Source organism: Equus quagga, chromosome 3 (assembly GCF_021613505.1).
Source record: "Equus quagga isolate Etosha38 chromosome 3, UCLA_HA_Equagga_1.0, whole genome shotgun sequence".
Lineage (NCBI taxonomy): Eukaryota > Metazoa > Chordata > Mammalia > Perissodactyla > Equidae > Equus > Equus quagga.
Window position 1 is genome coordinate 107,814,882 of NC_060269.1, and position 19,249 is coordinate 107,834,130.

The following is a 19,249-nucleotide window of genomic DNA, read 5'->3' on the forward strand; positions in this document are numbered from 1 at the left end:
TTCAAGATGTAAGCAGCTCTAGGAAAAATAAATAAAAAAATACTCACGGAAATAAGATACTATGTGTAAGAACTAGCAAAAAAAAATCAATAGCAGAAATAGACCATAAATTCATCATATATTCATGTTATTAGAATAAAAAGTATTTATACTGACTAGAATTAAAGAAACAAAACACTAGTTTGAATTCATCTTCAGGGAATTGGAAACAATAAAGGAAAACAAGCAGCTTTGAAAAAGACTTAAAGAGAACTTACAGAAATTAAAAACATGAAAATTAAAAATAGAAATGCAATGAATGATTACAACATCAGATTAGACACAATAGAGGGAGAGAGTTAGTACAATGGAGGATAGGTGAGAAGAGATTATACAGAGTGTAGCACAGAGAGGAAAAATGTAGAAACTACAAAAAAGATTAAGAGATGGTGAAAATAACTGAGAAAGTTTAACATAGTTCTATTTAGTAATCCAGATAGAGAGAAAGGAAGTAATTGGTAAAAAAAAAAAAAAACACAGCTGAGAATATTCCATAACTAATGTAAGATGTCAAATGATTCAAGAAGTCCCATGTGTCATTTGTAGAATATATTAAAAGAAATCCACACATAGAAACATCTGAATGAAACTCTGGAACATCAAATAAAAAGGTAAAATAGTGAAATGTAATAGCGGGGCCGGCCTGGTGGCATAGTGGTTAAGTTCACATGCTCTGCTTCGGTGGCCTAGGGTTTGCAGGTTCGGATCCCAGGCACATACCTACACACTGCTCATCAAGCCATGCTGTGGAAGCGTCCCACATATAAAATAGAGAAAGGCTGGCACAGATGTTAGCTCAGCAACAATCTTCCTCAAGCAAAAAGAGGAAGGTTGGCAACAGATGTTAACTTAGGGCCAATCTTCCTCACACAAAAAAAAGTGATAGAGAAAAAGACAGGTTATTTTCAAAAGAATGAAAGATAGACAGTTAACCTTTTAATAATAAAAATGGAATCCAGAAGATAGGAGAGTTCTATCAAATTTTCAAAGAACAGATCATGTCAAATATTGCATACAACAGAAAAGGAGAAAATTCTCCACACTCATTCTACTATTCCTAGATATATCTAATATTAAACCGACAAAAATATATTATAAGAAAGGAAAATTACAGAAACATTTTACTCATTGATATAAATGCAATATCTTAAATCAAATTTTATAAAATTGAATCCAAATGTGTTTTTCAAATAATTTATGTTGGTCAAAACAGTATTGCACTTATATGAGAATAGGTCAATATGTTCAAATTCATAATTTAATTTAACACATTAACAGATCAAAGCGGAAAAAGTGATAATCTACTTAGGTTAAAAAAAATGTTTAATAAAATCCAGTACCCATCATGATGAACATTATTAGTAAATAAGGAATAGAAAAGAATGTCTTTAATCTTATAAAGAGGATAGACCTAAAGTAAATATAATCCTCAAAGAGGAAACATTACAAGAGTTCTCTTTACAATCAGGACTAAGACAAGGATGCACAATACCAGTACTTTTATGCAGCATTGTATTAGAAGTCTTAGCAAGTGTAGTAAGACAATGAAAAACAAAGGAGACATAAAGATGTAAAGTAGGAAAGAAATACTAATTTACATAGACAACCAAAATAGTCTACAAATTACTGCAAATAATTTAGTGAATTGTTTATGTATAAAATTACTATTTAATTAAATAGTAATACAAAATTCATATCATTTTAATTACCAGTAACAAACAACCTGAAAATACAATTAAACAGATGTCAAAATTTATGTTATTACAGAAGATCAAGAATCTGTAAAAATGTTCAAGACTGCTAAGGGGAAGTTTTTTAAAATCTTTATTAAAATATATTAAAAGACATCTCAATATATGAAGTGATTTACCATGTCCCTGGCTAGAAAGACTATTTTGAAATTGTTTACCTCCTGATAATGATCATATCCAATAGAATTCCAATGTACCAAGGTTATTCATGAAATATAACATAATTCTAAAATTTTATATGGACGAGTAAAGGGCCGATAGTAGCTAGAGAACAGGAGCAAAGGAATTGTCCAAGGAGCGATCAGGAATTGTTATAAAGCTACAACAAATAAGACACTGTAAAATGACACATGTTGGTATATGACAAAGGTGATCTTTCAGATCATTTGGGAAAGGAAAGATGTTTGGGGAAAAAATAGCTATCCATATGAAAAAAAAAGATAAAATTGAAGCCACTTCACCCCATATGTAAACATAAAATGCTAAGAAATTAAAGACAAATGTCAAAAATGAAATTTTTAAATGTCTAGTAGAAAAACCTATTTAAAAAGTTTTTAGATTTAGACGTATGGAAGTTTCTTAAAAATTAAAAAAAATGTCGACTGTAAATAAGAAGACGTAAATTTAACTATATCACAACTGAGAAGGGTGATTAATCAAAGTCATATTAAATTAAGTGAAAAATGTTATAAGGTGGGAGAAAATATTTGCAATAACAACAAATATTGAGATGTGATAAAAAAGAAAAGCTTCCACAAAACAATATGAAAAACTTTTAAATGATAAAAGAAATGGTCATAGGGGCTGGCCCCGTGGCCGAGTGGTTAAGTTCGAGCGCTCCGCTGCAGGCGGCCCAGTGTTTCGTTGGTTCGAATCCTGGGTGCGGACATGGCACTGCTCATCAAACCACACTGAGGCAGTGTCCCACATGCCACAACTAGAAGGATCCACAACAAAGAATATACAATGATGTACCGGGGGGCTTTGGGGAGAAAAAGGAAAAAAATAAAATCTTAAAAAAAAAAAAAGAAATGAAATGAACATAAAGAATATAGAGACTCTTCAAAGAAAAAAAATTCATATGGCCAATAAAAACATTAGTAGTGACCAAGAAAATGCAAAACGAGACCAGAGTGAAATACCGTTTTATACTCACTTAATGACAAAAATTAAAATGAAAGACCATTCAGAGAGAAAGAGATAGACACAAATCCAGATTTTGTAAGAGGTCAGAGGTTTATTTAACTTGGAGTTCTCTCTCTAAGGAAAAGAAATAAAGAATAACCAATAACAAGTACAATATTTAATATTTATTTAGAATGAGAAATCATAACAAATTACAAGTTTTAAATACCCCAAAATGCCATAAGCCAAAACAAATTTTAAAAAGTTTTTAAAATTTCTTTTTGAATACACCTATATAAGAGTATTTCCTTAAATTTTTTGGCTGCATACATTTCTATTGCTCTTCGTATAATAAAAATTTTGGAAATTTTTCAGTACACAGGATAGAAAGATAATTCCAATTTTTTAAACATGATCGAAATTTGTTTTTATTATTGGTGGTGTTTTTAACATTGGTATTGGTAAAAGTTTCAGCTTCATGACATTACTAATAGTATCGTGTGGATTTTTAAAAGATTTTTGTCAAAATTAGGAAAACCCCTCTAAGTTTGTTTCATATATGAGCTGTGAGATTTCAGAGTATTTAAAAATTTTTCGTGCAGGGAAATATATTAAAGAATTAAATACTCATAAACCAAATTATTGTTGACAGTTTTATTGTATGGCATATTTTATGATATATTCATCCATGTTAGTATTTTAGGTCACATTAGCCGGAAATCTTTATTTTTTTTTAACATGAGCCATATCATTTGGGATTTAAATGACAAGATGCCTCAAACATACTAAGAAGTGCTCCCAGATGTTAAGATGCATGAAACATGAGACTGAACACAAACATGTACTTATTTGTAGCATGTCTACAGCTTTGTACCCTACAAAACACGGGAGGCCTAATAGATTCTATTGTGTAAGATACTTAAGCAAACAAACTAGAGTATTTATAATTGTGCATGTGAATTACTGAGTATACATACACCTGGCAGGAGAGAGCTTCTGATTTGACCAACCATAGAGAAGAAACAAATCCTCTATTTACAATTTTAAACCTCTTGGATTGGAAAATTTTTTCCATAGATAACTTCCAGCATTCATACTTTTCCAAACTTATTTCTCCTCCACTTCACCCATCTTTCTGGTGCCAGGTACTGTAGGACGAGTTCATATGGCAGTTCAGCCTCAGGGCCGTATGTTCTGTGCCCTGATGCCAAGTGAGTCAGCAGGAAGTGCAGCCGGAGGATTCCTGGAAGGCATTCCTACACCAACATGGCAAACAAGAATTAAATATCTAGGAAAATGACTCTATAAATCACTTAAACAGATCCCCGTAGACGGAAAGTACTTATCTCCTCAGCTTATCCCCAAAATTCCCATGGCCACTCTATCGCCATTCATCAGGTGGGGAAGTATGACTGAGGAAAAATCTAATGGAAAAAAAGTAGTAATCTTAATCAATTACTTAATCAATTATAGTCAAGATACCTTATCCTGCAAATTTAACCAAAACATATGGCTGATGAATACATCACTAGGCCCTTTCCAAGGACCTTGCTACTTGTAAGAGAAGCATCCACAATTAGAAAATAGAGAAGTTGAAAGTAAAAGAATCTTTAAAAAGTTATAACCAATCAAATTCTTATCAAAGAAAGCAGGTGTAGCTGCGTAAATAATAGACGAATAGACTTGAAGTCGAAAAATACAGTTAAAGATAGTTATTAAAGATAAAAGGTGCAATTCCCAGAGAGGTATAACCATGAATTTTAATGAATTTTTATATTCAGGTAATAACAAAAGTTTAAAATATAGTAGGAAAAAAATAGACAAATCCACAATGAGGCAAGTAAAATTTTCTTATACCTTCTATTGAGATATAATTCATATAACATAAAATTCACCTGTCTAAAGTATACAGGCTAGTGGTTTTTAATGTTCATAAAATTATGCAAACACAAGCCCTACCTAATTTCAAAATATTTTTATCATCCCTCCGGCAAAGGAACTCCACACACATTGGCAGTCTCTCCAAATTTTCCCCAACCCCCCAGCCCTTGACAACTATTAATCTACTTCCTCTTTCTATAGATTTACCTATTCTAGACATTTTATTTAAATGAATGATACAATATGCGGTCTTTTGTCACTGGCTTCTTTTATATAGCACAATGTTTTTGACGTTCCTCCATGTTGTAGTATGTACCAGTACTTCATTCCTTTCTATGCTGAACAATATTCCACTATATGAATATACCACATTTTTTCATCCATTTATCAGTTAATGGACATTTGGTTTGTTTACATTTTTTGAACATTATGAATAACGTTGTTGTGAACATTTGTGTGCACATTTTGAGTGGACATTTGTCTTCAGTTGTCCTGGGTATAGACCTACGAGAAGAATTGCTGCATCATATATGCATATGCATATGAAGATTAGATTAAAACCTGACTGCCATTCTGCTAGCACAGCTATCTCTTGTCTTGGCTCTACATTTAAACTTTTGAGGAACTGACAAACTGCTGTCCACAGTGCCTGTTGTCCACAGTGCCTGTACCTTTTACAATAACACGAGCAATGATGGTTCCAGCTTCTCCATGCCCTTGCCAAAACTTGTTATTGTCTGTCTTTTTTGTTTCACTCTCTTCTAGTGAGTGTGAAGTGATATTTCACTGTGGTTTTGATTTGCATTTCTCTAATGACTAGTGATATTGAATATCTCCTTTTATGTGCTTATTTCCACTTCTTTGTACATCTTTGGAGAAATGTCTATTCAATTTTTTACCCATTATTTAATTAGGTTATTTAACTTTTTCTGGTTGAGTTCTAAGAGTCTTTTATATATTCTGGATACAAATCCCTTATGATTTGCAAATATTTTCTCCCATTCAGTGGGGTGTATCTTCACTTCTTTGATGGTATACATTAAAGTACAAACATTTTTCTTTCTCTTTTTTTTTTCTTTTTGAGGAAGATTAGCCCTGAGCTAACATCTGCCACCAATCCTCCTCTTTTTGCTGAGGAAAACTGGCCCTGACCTCACATCTGTGCCCATCTTCCTCTACTTTACATGTGGGGCGCCTACCACAGCATGGCTGGACAAGTGGTACGTAGGTCCACACCTGGGATCTGAACCAGCAAACCCTGGGCTGCTGAAGTGGAACATGTGAACTTAACCACTGTGCCATCGGGCTGGCCCCCAAGCATTTTTATTTTTGAAATCTAATTTATCTATTTTTTCTTTGTCTGGTTGTGCTTTGGGCATAAAACTAAGAAACCATTTACTAGTCCAAGGTCATGAAAATTTGCCCTGTGCTTTTTCCTAAGAGTTTCATATATTTAAGTTTAGGTCTTGATTCATTTTGAGTTAGTTTTTAGATATAATATGAAGCAGAGGACAAAATTCTTTCTTTTTCATGTGCATGTCCAGTTGTCCCAGTACTATCTATAGAAAGGCTCCTATTCCCCACTTTATCCATTGAATTGGCTTGGCACCTTTGTCAAAACCAATTGATTATAAACATAAAGCTTTATTTCTGGAATTTCAACTCTATTCCATTGATTTGTATGTCAGTCCTTATGCCAGTACCCTATTGCTAGATAACTAGTTTTACAGTAAGTTTTAAAATCAGGAAGTATAAGTCCGTCAACCTTGTTCTTTCTTTGTTATTGGGGTCCCTTGCATTTCCATATGAATAATAGAAACAGCTTCTCAAATTCTGCAAAACAGGTCACTAGGATTTTGATAGGAATTGAATTGAATCTTTAGATCAATTTGGAGAGTATTGCCATCATACATAATATCCATAATAAAAACCATATCTGTGACCAGATTAAAATATAGAAGTTCTGTTAATCAAAAGCCTCCATGAATTAAATAAAAACAGCTACAAAATGAGAGAAGCTATTTTCAACACACATAACTAAGAATTCAGATTCTGAATATATAAAGAACTCCTATAAATAAATTAGAAAAAGGAATGAATCCAAAATAAAATGGTACCAAGACCAAAATAAGTATTTCATGTAAAAGGATATACATATGATCAATAGCTGTATGAAAATATGCTCAACCATACTGATAATCAAAAAGAACAAATTAGAAAGAACATAAGAAAGTAGTACATGGCCACCAGGCTAACTAGAACTGATAAGAATAAGAAGGAGGAGGAGGAGGAGGAAGAGGGAGAGGAGGAGAAGAAGGAGAAAATACCAATGTTGGTGAGAATGTGGAACAACATAAATTCTCATGCACTGCAGGCATACTGACTTTTGAAAATAGTATAGAATTATCTAGTAAAATTGACAATAATTTGGCATTGTCCCGTAAAAATGAAGAAAATCTGAGAGATTCTTGCAAACATGCCCAAAAAGACACACAATGGGGTGCTCATAGCAGCACTGATGTAACAGCCCAAACTGAAGATGATCAAATGTCCAATAACAATAGATTAAATAAATTGTAGTACGTTGATAAAATAGAATGTTCTTCAACAATAAAAATTAACTATAGGTATTCACATAAACAAGGATGGTTTTCATAAACATGAAATTTAGCAAAAAACAAAAGTCACAAAAGGATTCCATAAGATTCTATTTAAATACCATTCAAAAATAGGCAAAACAACATTCTACTTTTCAGGGATGCACAAATAAGTGCTGAAGCTTTAAAGAAAAGACAAGAGTTGAAAGGAAGAGAGAAAGCAAGAAGGGGCACACAACAGGCGTATGAGTTACTGGCAAGTTTTTAATTCCTAACCTGAGTATAGGTTAAATGTGTTTGCTTTATAACTATTTCTTAAACTATACATTTTAGTGACTCTTCTGCAAGTGTGATAAATTTTATAAGTTTAAAATGTGTAAAAATAAACAATAATGTATGTGGTCTCATTAGTATTATGTTCAAGTGTTTCATTTTGTTAATTAATTAGTTTCCCATAAAATATTTTAAAGTTTTCTTACTCTCAGTAGTCATTGAATGCAAAAGTAATCCTCGACAATGTATCTATGTTTGTCTCAGGTTTTATTCCTCTCAGGGTTTAATGGTGGGTTATCTAGTAGATGCTTGATATAGATTGGAATGAATACCAAATTTGCACAGAGAGCTCCACTATACAACTACTTTCTATCATCCAATCTCTTTTACCTATAGCTAGGCTAAACGCGCAGGATCATCTGAAATCATTTTTTAAATGATTTTATTTTAGTTAAGGCTGGCCTCTTAGTTAAGTAAATGTGTCCTTCGTCCTGCTAAAAGCATTCTATTCAACTGAGAATAAGGACATGTGGCATGTCTTCCTCTTGAAGGTAGAGCTCATGTACCCTGGCATGAGCACCACAAATTCAATTCTATTAAAAGTAATAAAGTAGGAATGTCAGTACAATTATCTGCAAATGGTTTGTGTCTGTTCAGGTTTTTCACAGTTCAGCGTTATAACTGCTTCAGGCTTATAAAATTTCTGTGCAGCAAAGCCTTATTGCATGATATTTATGTGGATTTTAAGTCATAGCTGGGTTTTATTTTTCAGACACCCAAAAGTCCTCCCTGGAAGATGATTTTAGTCTCAAAATTAGTTCCTACCAATGAAATAGAGAGTATTCAGTTAACAATACTTAGAGAGACTTAAAAACAACAACAACAACACAACTTCCTGTTTACAATGTAGTGGTGGCAACCGTGGAGTTGAAGATCGGCTGGCCAGTTTTACTAGTTGTATGGCTTGGGGCAAGTTACTTAGATTCTCTGCACCCTGGCTTCCTCAGATATAACAAGAAGGAAATAGTATCACCAAACTCTTAAGATTGTGCTAGTAACCTTATGTGAATACTAAATGAGACAAAACTTGTACAATATTTAGTCCGGCATTAGGCCATACAGCAAGTGTTTCATAAATGCTAGCTATTATCAGTAAAGGTAAAAATAAAGAAAATTTTGGCAGATTTTTATTGTGTGAATATCCAGTTTAATTTTATTGATAATAATTTCTAAATATGTGTCTTTTCTTCTACGATTCTCTACTACACAAAACAAGCCAGGATTGCAGCATCAGTACAGAGAGGAGAGTGGCAGGCAGATTACTAAAATGACCTGTAAGGACTCCTTGCTTCTGGTTATTCATGTTCTTTTATGATCCCCTCCACTTGCATGTGAGATGAACCCAGTGACCTGCTTCTAATGAACCAAACCCAGCAAAGGTGATGGGACGGGATGGTACTACCAAGATTAGATTAAAACCTGACTGTCATTTTGCTAGCACACCTTTCTCTTGTCTTCCTGCTTGCTTGCTCTGATGAAGCAAGCTGCCATATTTTAAGCTGTGCCATAGAGACATCCAAGTGGCAAGGAATTGAGTGCAGCCTCTGACCAACAGCTGGAGAAAAACTGAGGCCCTGAATCCTGCCAACAACCTGGTGAGGGAGCTTGAAGTGGACCCTTAGTCAGTTGAACCTTACACCGACTGTGGTCCTGGCTGACATCTTGATTGAAGACATCTTGAAGCAGAACACTCAGCCTGGTCTCAATTGGATTCCTGAGCAACAGACACTGTGAGATATTAAATATTACTGTTTCAAGCCACTACGTTTCAGAGTAATAGTTTATAAATAAACTATAAATAGTTAGCTATAAATAACTAATACAATGAAAAAGGACTTGAAACCTGAGCCATGTTTTCTGATATATCAAATAATCTTTAAAAAGGAATTAGGGAGCATGAGTTAGGACCTTTATGTATAAACTCCAAAAGCAACTGTTTTGTAGAAGAGATTAGACTTTGTAATTTTTAAAGTGTAAACCTTGCCTCTATTCCTTTGCAAGTATTCCTCTCCCATAAAAATGGATCCAAACAAAAGTTATTTTAGAAACTGTCTCTGTGCCCAACTGATATATTTATGATATTAAAAATGACTGCTTTTATGGGCTTAAAAGGCTTTACAAAGATTTATATATGATTTTCTGGAGGGAAATTGGCAATAAAAAAAGAATAACAATAGGATATGAGGCAATAAGCTTTCAAGTTCAGAAGCAAAATAATTTATCTTTGTAATCTTAGCAGTTAGCACAGAATCCGGCACACAGTACACACCACAGATTTGTTTTTCCTGCTGAATGAAAACAATTGAATTTTTAAAAAAGAACTATATAAATAGAGCATAAATTTTGGAGCCAGGCAGATTTTATTTCAAATCCTGCTTCTGCCCACCCCTAATAATGTGACTTCAGACAAGCCACTTATTTCCTTAGAAAGTGAAAATTACAACTAAATTTCATCTAATAGAAAGAAAAAATTACGAAAAATGTGTTGAGAGGGACATAGTCCTTGTAGATATTAAAACATTAGAAAAATAGGAATTTTAAATGAGTGTTAGTAGAAAAAGAGTAGGCAGACAGTTCAGTGAATCAGAATTAAATGTTCATTAATCAATCCAAGTACAGTTTTGTAATTTAAGAGTGATAAACTTGGGATTCCAAATCTTTGACGAAAACAGCATATTTGGATAACATTGTCTAAAATAATAGAATGTTTATGATGGTATACTTATGACACATATTATTACTATAATAAAATTCTTCAATCTAACCAATGTGTTAATATATTAAAATAATAAATCAACACAAACAAGACCGTCAACTTGTTAGAAATATGTTTCAAGGATATAAAGCTTATTTCATAGGAAAATACATATGATTCCCTAGTACAGCGGTGAAAAGAGCTTGAGTTACCTCTTCCTTCTTAAGCTGCATTCATGAAAGGCAACATGAAACAGCAATGTAAAACTGTCCACTTATTAGACTGCCAAAGATGAAAAGTAATGATGATATCTAATGTTAAACATGATGTGGGGAAACAAACTCTCATAAAATGTGTATGAGAGTAAATAAGAAGGAAATTTGTCACTATCTATCAAAATTAAAAATCTACAAATCCACTTTTCTAGAAAATTATGAAAAGATGGTTGTGGTGGCTTAATATTGGATTTTCCAAAATTCTATCATAAAAAGAGGCACTGAAACTAGGATAGCAAAACCAAGACCTCACAGCTAACAGCTACAATAAAAATGATGACAAAATATTGCCACGGCCTCCAAAATACAAGCAGATGGAGATAAGCCACCAATAACTATAAAACTGTATTGTATAGGATGTCTAAGAGGAATAGGAATGAGCAAATGGACATCTGAATGACCTGAAAGGAGGAGAACCCCTAAATTCCAACTGATTCTCACCAGAAAGCACAGCAGTTGAAAGTGGAAGAGTTTTCTGCACTTTCCAAGTCCTGGAGCATGAGTTCCACGTAAGGTCTGACAAAATGGAGCAATTAGTTTGTGTAAATACTCAAAACTAACCAGTGAAAGCTTCTATCTAGACAATGTCCTACAATGAGAAGAAATGGTTGGGAAAAGAATCCAAGTTGAGCAGGACAGGGACAATACAGTCATCACTCAGTATCCACGGGGGACGGGTTCCAGGACCAAAATCTGAGAATGCTCAAGTCCCGTATATAAAATGACATAGTGTTTGCATATAATCTATGCACATCCTCCCATATAATTTAAATCATCTCTAGATTATTTGTAATACCTAATACAACATAAATGCTATGTAAATAGTTGTTATGTTGTATTGTTTAGGGAATAATGATGAGAAAAATGTCTGTCCATGTTCACTACAGACACAACAGTCATAGGTCTTTCCATCAGTGGTTGGTTGGTGTGGAACCTGCAGAAATGGAAGGCTGACTGTATAGGCAAAGAAAAGATGGGGCTGGCCTGGTGGTGTAGTGGTTATGTTTGCATGCTCTGCTTTGGTGGCCCAGGGTTCCCAGGTTTGGATCCTGGGTGTGAAACTCTGCATACTCATCAAGCCATGCTGAGACAGCATCCCACATAAAACAGAGGAAGATTGGCATAGATATTAGCTCAGCTACAATCTTCATCAAGCAAAAAGAGGAAGATTGGCAACAAATGTTAGCTCAGGGCCAATCTTCCTCATTAAAAAAAAAAAGAAGAAAAAGAAAAAGGAAAAAGAAAAACGAAAATCCAGATAAAAAGAGGGGGACCATATCAGGGGAGCTCAGAAAGTATAAAACCACATTTTTGAAAGACTTCATGAAAACAAGAAGCAGCTCTAGAACTATGAAGACAGAAAAGATGTACTGACCCACCTCTCCTTTCTAACAGTTCAGCAAAACTAATTTCACATAGGAACAGGCTGCAGAAAGTGATTGGTTTGAAACCCATACAAAGTTTTTGGAAGTAACAAAAGAATGTGGAGTGAAAAACCTACAGACATGAAAACAGGCCAGGTGTGCTAAAAAATGGTGAAAATTATAAACTAAAATTTTTGAGTGAGCTAAAAATAATAAATGATAGAAGTTATGAACAGACAATATAGATCAGAATTTTAAAAGTTCAAATAAGGTGGTTGAACTCAGAAAAAGATTAGAAATAAAGGAAAAAACAAATTTGGTAATGAAAAATATAAAGAATATGTGAGCTACTAAACTCGACAGATAATTTCTTAAAAGAAATAAAAAGAAAAAAGGAAAGTTGTAAAAACAAAAAAGGGAGGAAAGCAATAAGAAATGTTGAGGAACAGGACAGATAAAAGATATGGGAAAATAAGCTCCATTATATCTATAATAGTAATCCCTGAAGGAGAAACCGGTGAAATAAAATAGAAGGAAAATAAGCTCAAATATATGTATAATATGTCCATGAACAAGAAAATCAATGCCAAGAAACAGAAGTAATACTAAAAGTGTTAATTCAGGAAAACTATCCTGAAATAAAAACAACATTGAAAGGTATGCATACCGGAAAACTTGACCCAGAATTGCAAACATTGAGGACATATTTTTTAGACAAGTTGCCCAGCACAAGCCTCACTGACACAGTGACTTTTTTTTTTTTTTGAGGAAGATTAGCCCTGAGCTAACATCAGCTGCCAATGCTCCTCTTTTCGCTGAGGAAGACTGGCCCTGAGCTAACGTCCGTGCCCATCTTCCTCTACTTCACATGTGGGTCACCTGCCACAGCATGGCTTGCCAAGTGGTGTAGGTCTGCACCTGGGATCCGAACCCACAAACCCTGGGCTGCTGAAGTGAAACGTGTGAACTTAACCAAAAAAGAAAGCAATTACCTGGCTGCCAGTTGGCAGTAATCTGTTTGAGAACCTATCAAACACAAACTTAAGTCATTTTTAAATACTTATGTGTTAATCTCTAAAATCTTCACTATTTTTCCCTGTAACCACTTGCTAACACTCGTCCCTTCACCCGCCACTACATCTGATTATACTCCTCTTGTTTGCTCCTCTTAAAATCAAGTAATGGAGTTCCTCTATGTGGACAAAAGGTGGAGACTGGAGATGCACCCAGAAATGTCCATCTAAGCAACATTTTACCAACAGATTTCAACCAATTCCTTATCATCTATAAGTGATTATATCATGCTAGTCACATGTGTCATGTGTTAATTGAACAGAGAGTTACATCTTACTGGTGTCTTTCTGTAAAATGACATGGCCTTATCAAGAGAAAAGTTAAATCATGTATGTGGCCATCACCCCCTAAAGGACACCACAGTACCACATTTCTATAGCCACCTCGTGATCCTTGCTTGTTAAGCCTTATCTGGTGCTGCTTTCTAACTGAGTAGTTAAGTGTTGGCATAGACAGCTTTTATGCACGAGTCAAGAAAGAAAAGGAAGATTTGTGTTGCTATCAAGTTTTAATTGAAGCATACTTTACTCTCTTTTGACTAAGTACTTCATTGCCATTTTCATAATGATTACAACCTTGAGAGGAAACTCTTCTGATAACTGCAGGCTAGTAATGAGATATTGTGCTGTGCTGGAGCTAAATGATAGCTAGGATTTCCCCCACAATACTATATAATCCTTGGAGAGATTAGAATTAAATGGAATCGTCCTGTTTTAAGCAGTCTAAAATGACACCTTGATGCAAAGCTGCAGTTCAATGTTGAAATGTAAAGCCCTGTCACTCTGACGTTTAAAAGAATGGCATTATTATTACCTCTTCTCGCCTACGCCAAAAAAAGAAAATAATTTTAATCGATTCACAATGCTCTATCAATTAGGAATTATGTTTAGCTGCTGTGGCAGAAAAGTCTAAATAACAATGACTAAAACAAGATCGCAATTTATTTCCACTCAGGTAAAAGATGTCTGAAGCTGGACAACTCAGGGTTGGAGAGAGCTGGAGTGAGCAGGGACCTATGTTCCTTCAATCTCTCTGCTGCGCCATCTTTAGCATATAGCTTTCTTTTTCAAAGTTGCCTAATGGTACAAGATGGCTGCTAGAGTTCTAACCATCATACTTGTATTCCAACAAGAATAAGGAGGAAGGGGAAGAAGGTAAAGGACATACTGCCCAGCTGAGGCAGCCTTCTTTACGGAGAATTCTTGGAAGCAATATCAATGATTTCTCCCTATATCTCTCTCATTGATCACCTCTAGGTATAAGAAAAGATGGGTAATATAGACTTTCAGCTGGCAAATTGCAACCTTAATATAATATCAGGGTTTTATTAATCATAACAATAATAGTTTACTTATATACATTTTATGTGTGTCAGGCACATATGTGTGTCACAAGTTCTAAGTGCTTTTCATAGATCAACTCATTTATTTCTCACAATAAATCTATGAGGTAGGTAAAATTATTATTCATGTTTTGCAGATGAGGAAACTGAGGCACTGAGGGATTAAGTAACTTGCCTAATGTCAGAAATGAGCCAAGATTTGATGCTTGGCTTTCTGGTTCTGGAGTGTGTCCCTTAACCACTAATGTAGAGGTGGTCAACCATTTTAACAAAGGGCCAGATACTAAATATTTAAGCTTGCCTTCCACAAGGTCTCTGTGCAAGTCTTCAACTCTACCCTTGTAAGTCCAAGGCAACCACGGATGACACTAAACGAATGGGCATGGCTGTGTTCCAATAACAGCTACCGGCCATACTTTGTCTACTCCTGCAAATATCTGTTCCCCCTCTCCAAGAGGGACACTAATGACTGGATAGATACCATGCAGTTGTTTATTCACCAAAGAGTGAGTCTGTCCTGTCACTCTCCTCCAACATCTTACCTTATAAAATAGAATGTGATTGAGATCCTGCTGATTGAGGACTAGGTTTAGAAATCAATGGATCATGGACTTGGTAATGGATCTCTAATGTTCTTTCTAATTTGATTTCCTTCCTTTAAATCTCGTTGTTTGTCCTCTTAATAAATATTCAATTTTTAGTATATCAAAGCTTTTATGAATCTTGTGGTTAAGAAACGTGTTTAAATTTGGTTAGTCTAGTCTTCCTGAATTTATTTGACCCACAGAAAGCCCCCCTACCCTGCCAAAATCACAGGCATAATATCTCAAAGAACAGAAGTTTGTCAGAATAGTTTGGGAAAGATTGACTTAAGTCTTAGAGTAACTTCCTGTTGCTTCATTGCTGCAGAAATGTTATCACGGTAGAGATTATTTTGAAGACTTGATAACTTTTTCTAAACTCTGAAAAAGAGACGTAATATAAACATCAATTTACTGGGGAACCACCAAGCTTACTTTGAAATCAGTAGATCATTTTTTTTCTTTTCTTTTGAAGACCTACAAAATGGAAATAATTATCCAAAGACTTTATCTCCAGTCTTTTGTGTTTTAACACAGTACACATTCTCTTGCCAAGCTATGGTAGCTTTTGGCAGAGAAAATAACCCTAGCAGGATGTGTTCAAAAACCCCTGGCACTTGTAAGCGACCTTCTACATTCTTCCATTTCTCTGTTACTTTTCTTCCCCAAGCCTGCTTAATGTAGTATGGGGCTCAAGTTAAAATTCTAAGTGGATCTGCATAAGGTTCGTTACAAAGGAGATCAGATAATGGCAGCAAAGTAGAATGTAAGTCAAGTCATCCATCCTATCATTTCAAAAATATTTATTGGTTGCCTACTATGGGCAAGACATTGTTCTGGGTATAGCGTTACATTTTTGTTAAATAACTGGAAATAATTATTTGGCTAAGCTGTTTCCATCTAGCCGTAGTTATGTATTTACTAGCCTACCAACTCTAATGGTGTACTGTAACTTAATATGTAGTCGTAAATAAATATCTAACGGAGTAATTAAATCTCAATAGGGACATAATTGCAGAATAGCATTCTAAAACTCTGGAGACATCGGAGCTTCAGCCTATTTAATCAAAAAGGTTGTATTATTTGCATAGACAGCTTGTATTTTCCCTCAAATGGATGATCTTTACAGCACCTATTTTTTGTATCCGTCACATCAGGATTTATTTGTAGCACAATATGCTTAGTTACAATGATCTTGAGAGTTATAATCCTTTTAAGCACTCTCTTCTCTTGAAAGCATTTTCAAACACTTTGGGCATGTGACTCTATAAGCCCCCAGTGTGATTTAATCTTCAGTATTTTGGTTTGTTCGTGAAGTTGAAATTACTCTGAGAAAAGTGAAAGTACATGTTGATTTTGTATGTTGTTAACATTTATGTAGGATGATGAGAAATGGTTGACCTTCTATCACTTTAGAGACTTCAGTGTCCTGAAATTATGCAACTGCTTTACTGTAATGCCTATAAACATAGACGACTAATAATTAAGTTCCACAATTCCAAAATCTAGGCTTTTAACTCTAGAAAAGCTTCAATAAAGCATTACCATTCAATTGAATTTTATTTTTAAATTTGGCAAAATTTAATCTCATCTGTAATTAAATCACAATTAGGCTTTAATTATTCCAATTAAAGATTTGTATCATTTCCTTATGATGGTCTCCCCTGTAGCTTAAATTAAATCTACTGGAAATAATAAGTAATTTCTTCTGATGTATGTCCAACCTCTCCATCTCAGATATGGAACACTTGAAACTATTTTTTTAACGAGACCACTCAATTACTTTTTATTTTTGTCTGGCTTTTAATGTCTCTGGAAATGCTTCAAAGGAAAAATCAAAATTTAGTAGCACTTCCAGTTTGTTTATTCACAAACATCTCAGTAACCACTTCCATTTAGAATAAAACCGAAAATGCTAATAAACAAAACACAACTTTCCATATATGTGGATCATTGAGTAGAAGACACGGAACTGTTAACTGTTTTTCACTTTGTACATTCTTTTGGTAGAGCTGGAAATTCTGTGGCATTGTACAAGGATTGGATCTTCTCCTTAAGTCAAATAATGTGTAGGATTCTGATGTATGTTGCATACATATTCCTCCTCACGTCTTCGTGAGATTAGGAGAAAAAAGTCCTAGGATTCATCAATGTTTGCTAGAGTTATATGTATTTTTTCACTCTTTTTTGAAAAGTCATGTTTGTGTGTGTGTGTGTGTATATGTTGGAAGATAAGATCAGTAATCCATATTCAAATAAAATGCTTGGGTTCAAGGCCTACCTTGAGGAATTCCCCCCAATTTTATCTGAAAGACTGCTTCTAATTGGTGGCAGCATCCTTTTAAATGTAACTCTTCATTTATTTAGATGTATGGATTGTGGTGGGGTATATCCCTCTGCTTTAAGCCTTCAGGCTGGGTGAGAATAACAGCTTTACTGGATAGCTCTTGCTAATCCTGCATTAAGCCTAATAGCATTTTCATTTCTACCCTTTTTTGAAAGAGAGTTTTCATCAAAACCAATTTAATTATCTTTTCAAGGACCCATAAGTGTTCAGGAAAAGTAGTATTTCTCTAGTTGAAATTTTCAAACTTACAGAGTAAAATTCAGGACCTTGATATAAGAGAAGAGTGAATCGAAGAACTAAACATTCAGCTCTGATTTTCTAATGTTTACAGTGAAGGCTTTTTAAGGAGAGGATAGATATTGATTGTAATCAATGAAAATGTGTGGCTTTGTAATTTTGATTGAGTTGTGAGTTTCATAGTTGCTTTTGCTTAGCATTACACTGGTGAGATGGAAGTGGAACTGAGTATAGATAAACAAAGGCTTAAGGTCAGTTGCCTGTGAAGCTTGATTTAGACATGAAAGAGTGAGGTTTACAAGGCTCATGTCTCAGATGGACTGGGCATGCTGTAGTGTTGTAGGAATTGACACTAAAAAGGTATGTTTGTCCAGCTTCCCCCTCACGCCAGCTTGCTGCCCTAATTGGAGATATAAACAGTAACCAAGCTTGTGCCAATCATGATACTCAATCCCCTGAGCAAAACTGGTCCAGAGTAAGAGATAAGAATCAAGCATGGTGAATCTGAATCCTTCCTTGCAATTTTTCTAACCAAAGAGTGCTTTCATATTTTTGTGGGCTATTTGATTGAAAGTCCAAAGCTGCTGCCAAACATGATTCTTTCTATAAAAAGAGACTGTCCTGTTGCAGCAATAAGAATAGGGAACAAGGATAGGAAGGGGCAGAGCAAAATGGCGGGGTGAGCTGACCCGGGATTCTCTCCCCTCCAAAATACAACAAAAGATTGGAAGAACTGAATTTCAGAGAATAAACATAATGCCAGCTCGTTAGAGACCTACAATACCAAGAAGGCGGAGATCATAAACTTTGCTCACACCCTTGGAGGCACTGGAACGGTAGGAGAGAACATCACTCCCTCCCCTAGAGTCTGCGATCCTGTGGCATGGGTTGGGAAGGAGCAGGGGAGGGGCCACGTGACCGGGGGATCATCCAGGACTCCTGCCACTGATTCAGTGGAGACCCGCTGACGGGGGGAAAGCTTCTGTCTGCAGGGACCCCATAAATCAAGAGCCTTGGGAGACCAGAGAACAGAACTGATCTGAACCCAGACTGGCGTGTGTGAGTAACAGCCGCTCCCCACCCCCAGCAAAGCCAGTGGGTGCAGCCATCTTGCCCCAAGGTGGAGAGCTCATAACACGCGGCTCTCGACCCCCCATCGAGTGGTGACAGGCTGTAACTGCAACTGAATTCTACCACCAACAGAAAAAACCGCTCCTCTACCATCCAGCAATTTATAAATGCCACAGACCAGAAGGAAAACAATAAAAACACAGAATTAAGTCCTGAGGACTTGGAATTAGGTAAACTAAGTGATAATGAGTTCAGAGCAGCTATAATCAAAAAACTCAATGAGGTAGAGAGAAAGATAGAGAAACAAGCCGAGTTCTGGAGTTACTTCACAAAAGAGATTGAAATCATAAAGAAAAATCAAACAGAATTTCTTGAGATGAAAAACACAATGGACCAGATAAAACAGAATACGGATTCCTTGAATGCCTGTGTAGACAACATAGAGGAGAAAATTAGCATAATCGAAGATAGACAGGCTGAATGGTGCCAGACAGAGGAAGAAAGAGAACTGAGAATTAAAAAAAATGAGGAAAATCT

At 35.2% G+C, this 19,249-nt stretch overlaps 1 protein-coding gene across 1 annotated transcript in view; it reads right to left on the reverse strand.

Annotated features, from left to right (window-relative positions):
* Positions 1 to 3,635: 3,635 nt before the first annotated feature.
* The window catches only part of ADGRL3 (adhesion G protein-coupled receptor L3), a 794,963-nt gene continuing 779,349 nt past the window's right edge, over positions 3,636 to 19,249 (reverse strand). The window contains exon 25 of the mRNA XM_046656118.1: positions 3,636 to 4,171. Within this exon, the coding sequence (XP_046512074.1) occupies positions 4,095 to 4,171 (77 nt within the window). The 3' untranslated portion in view covers positions 3,636 to 4,094. The remainder of the gene's footprint in view (positions 4,172 to 19,249) is intronic.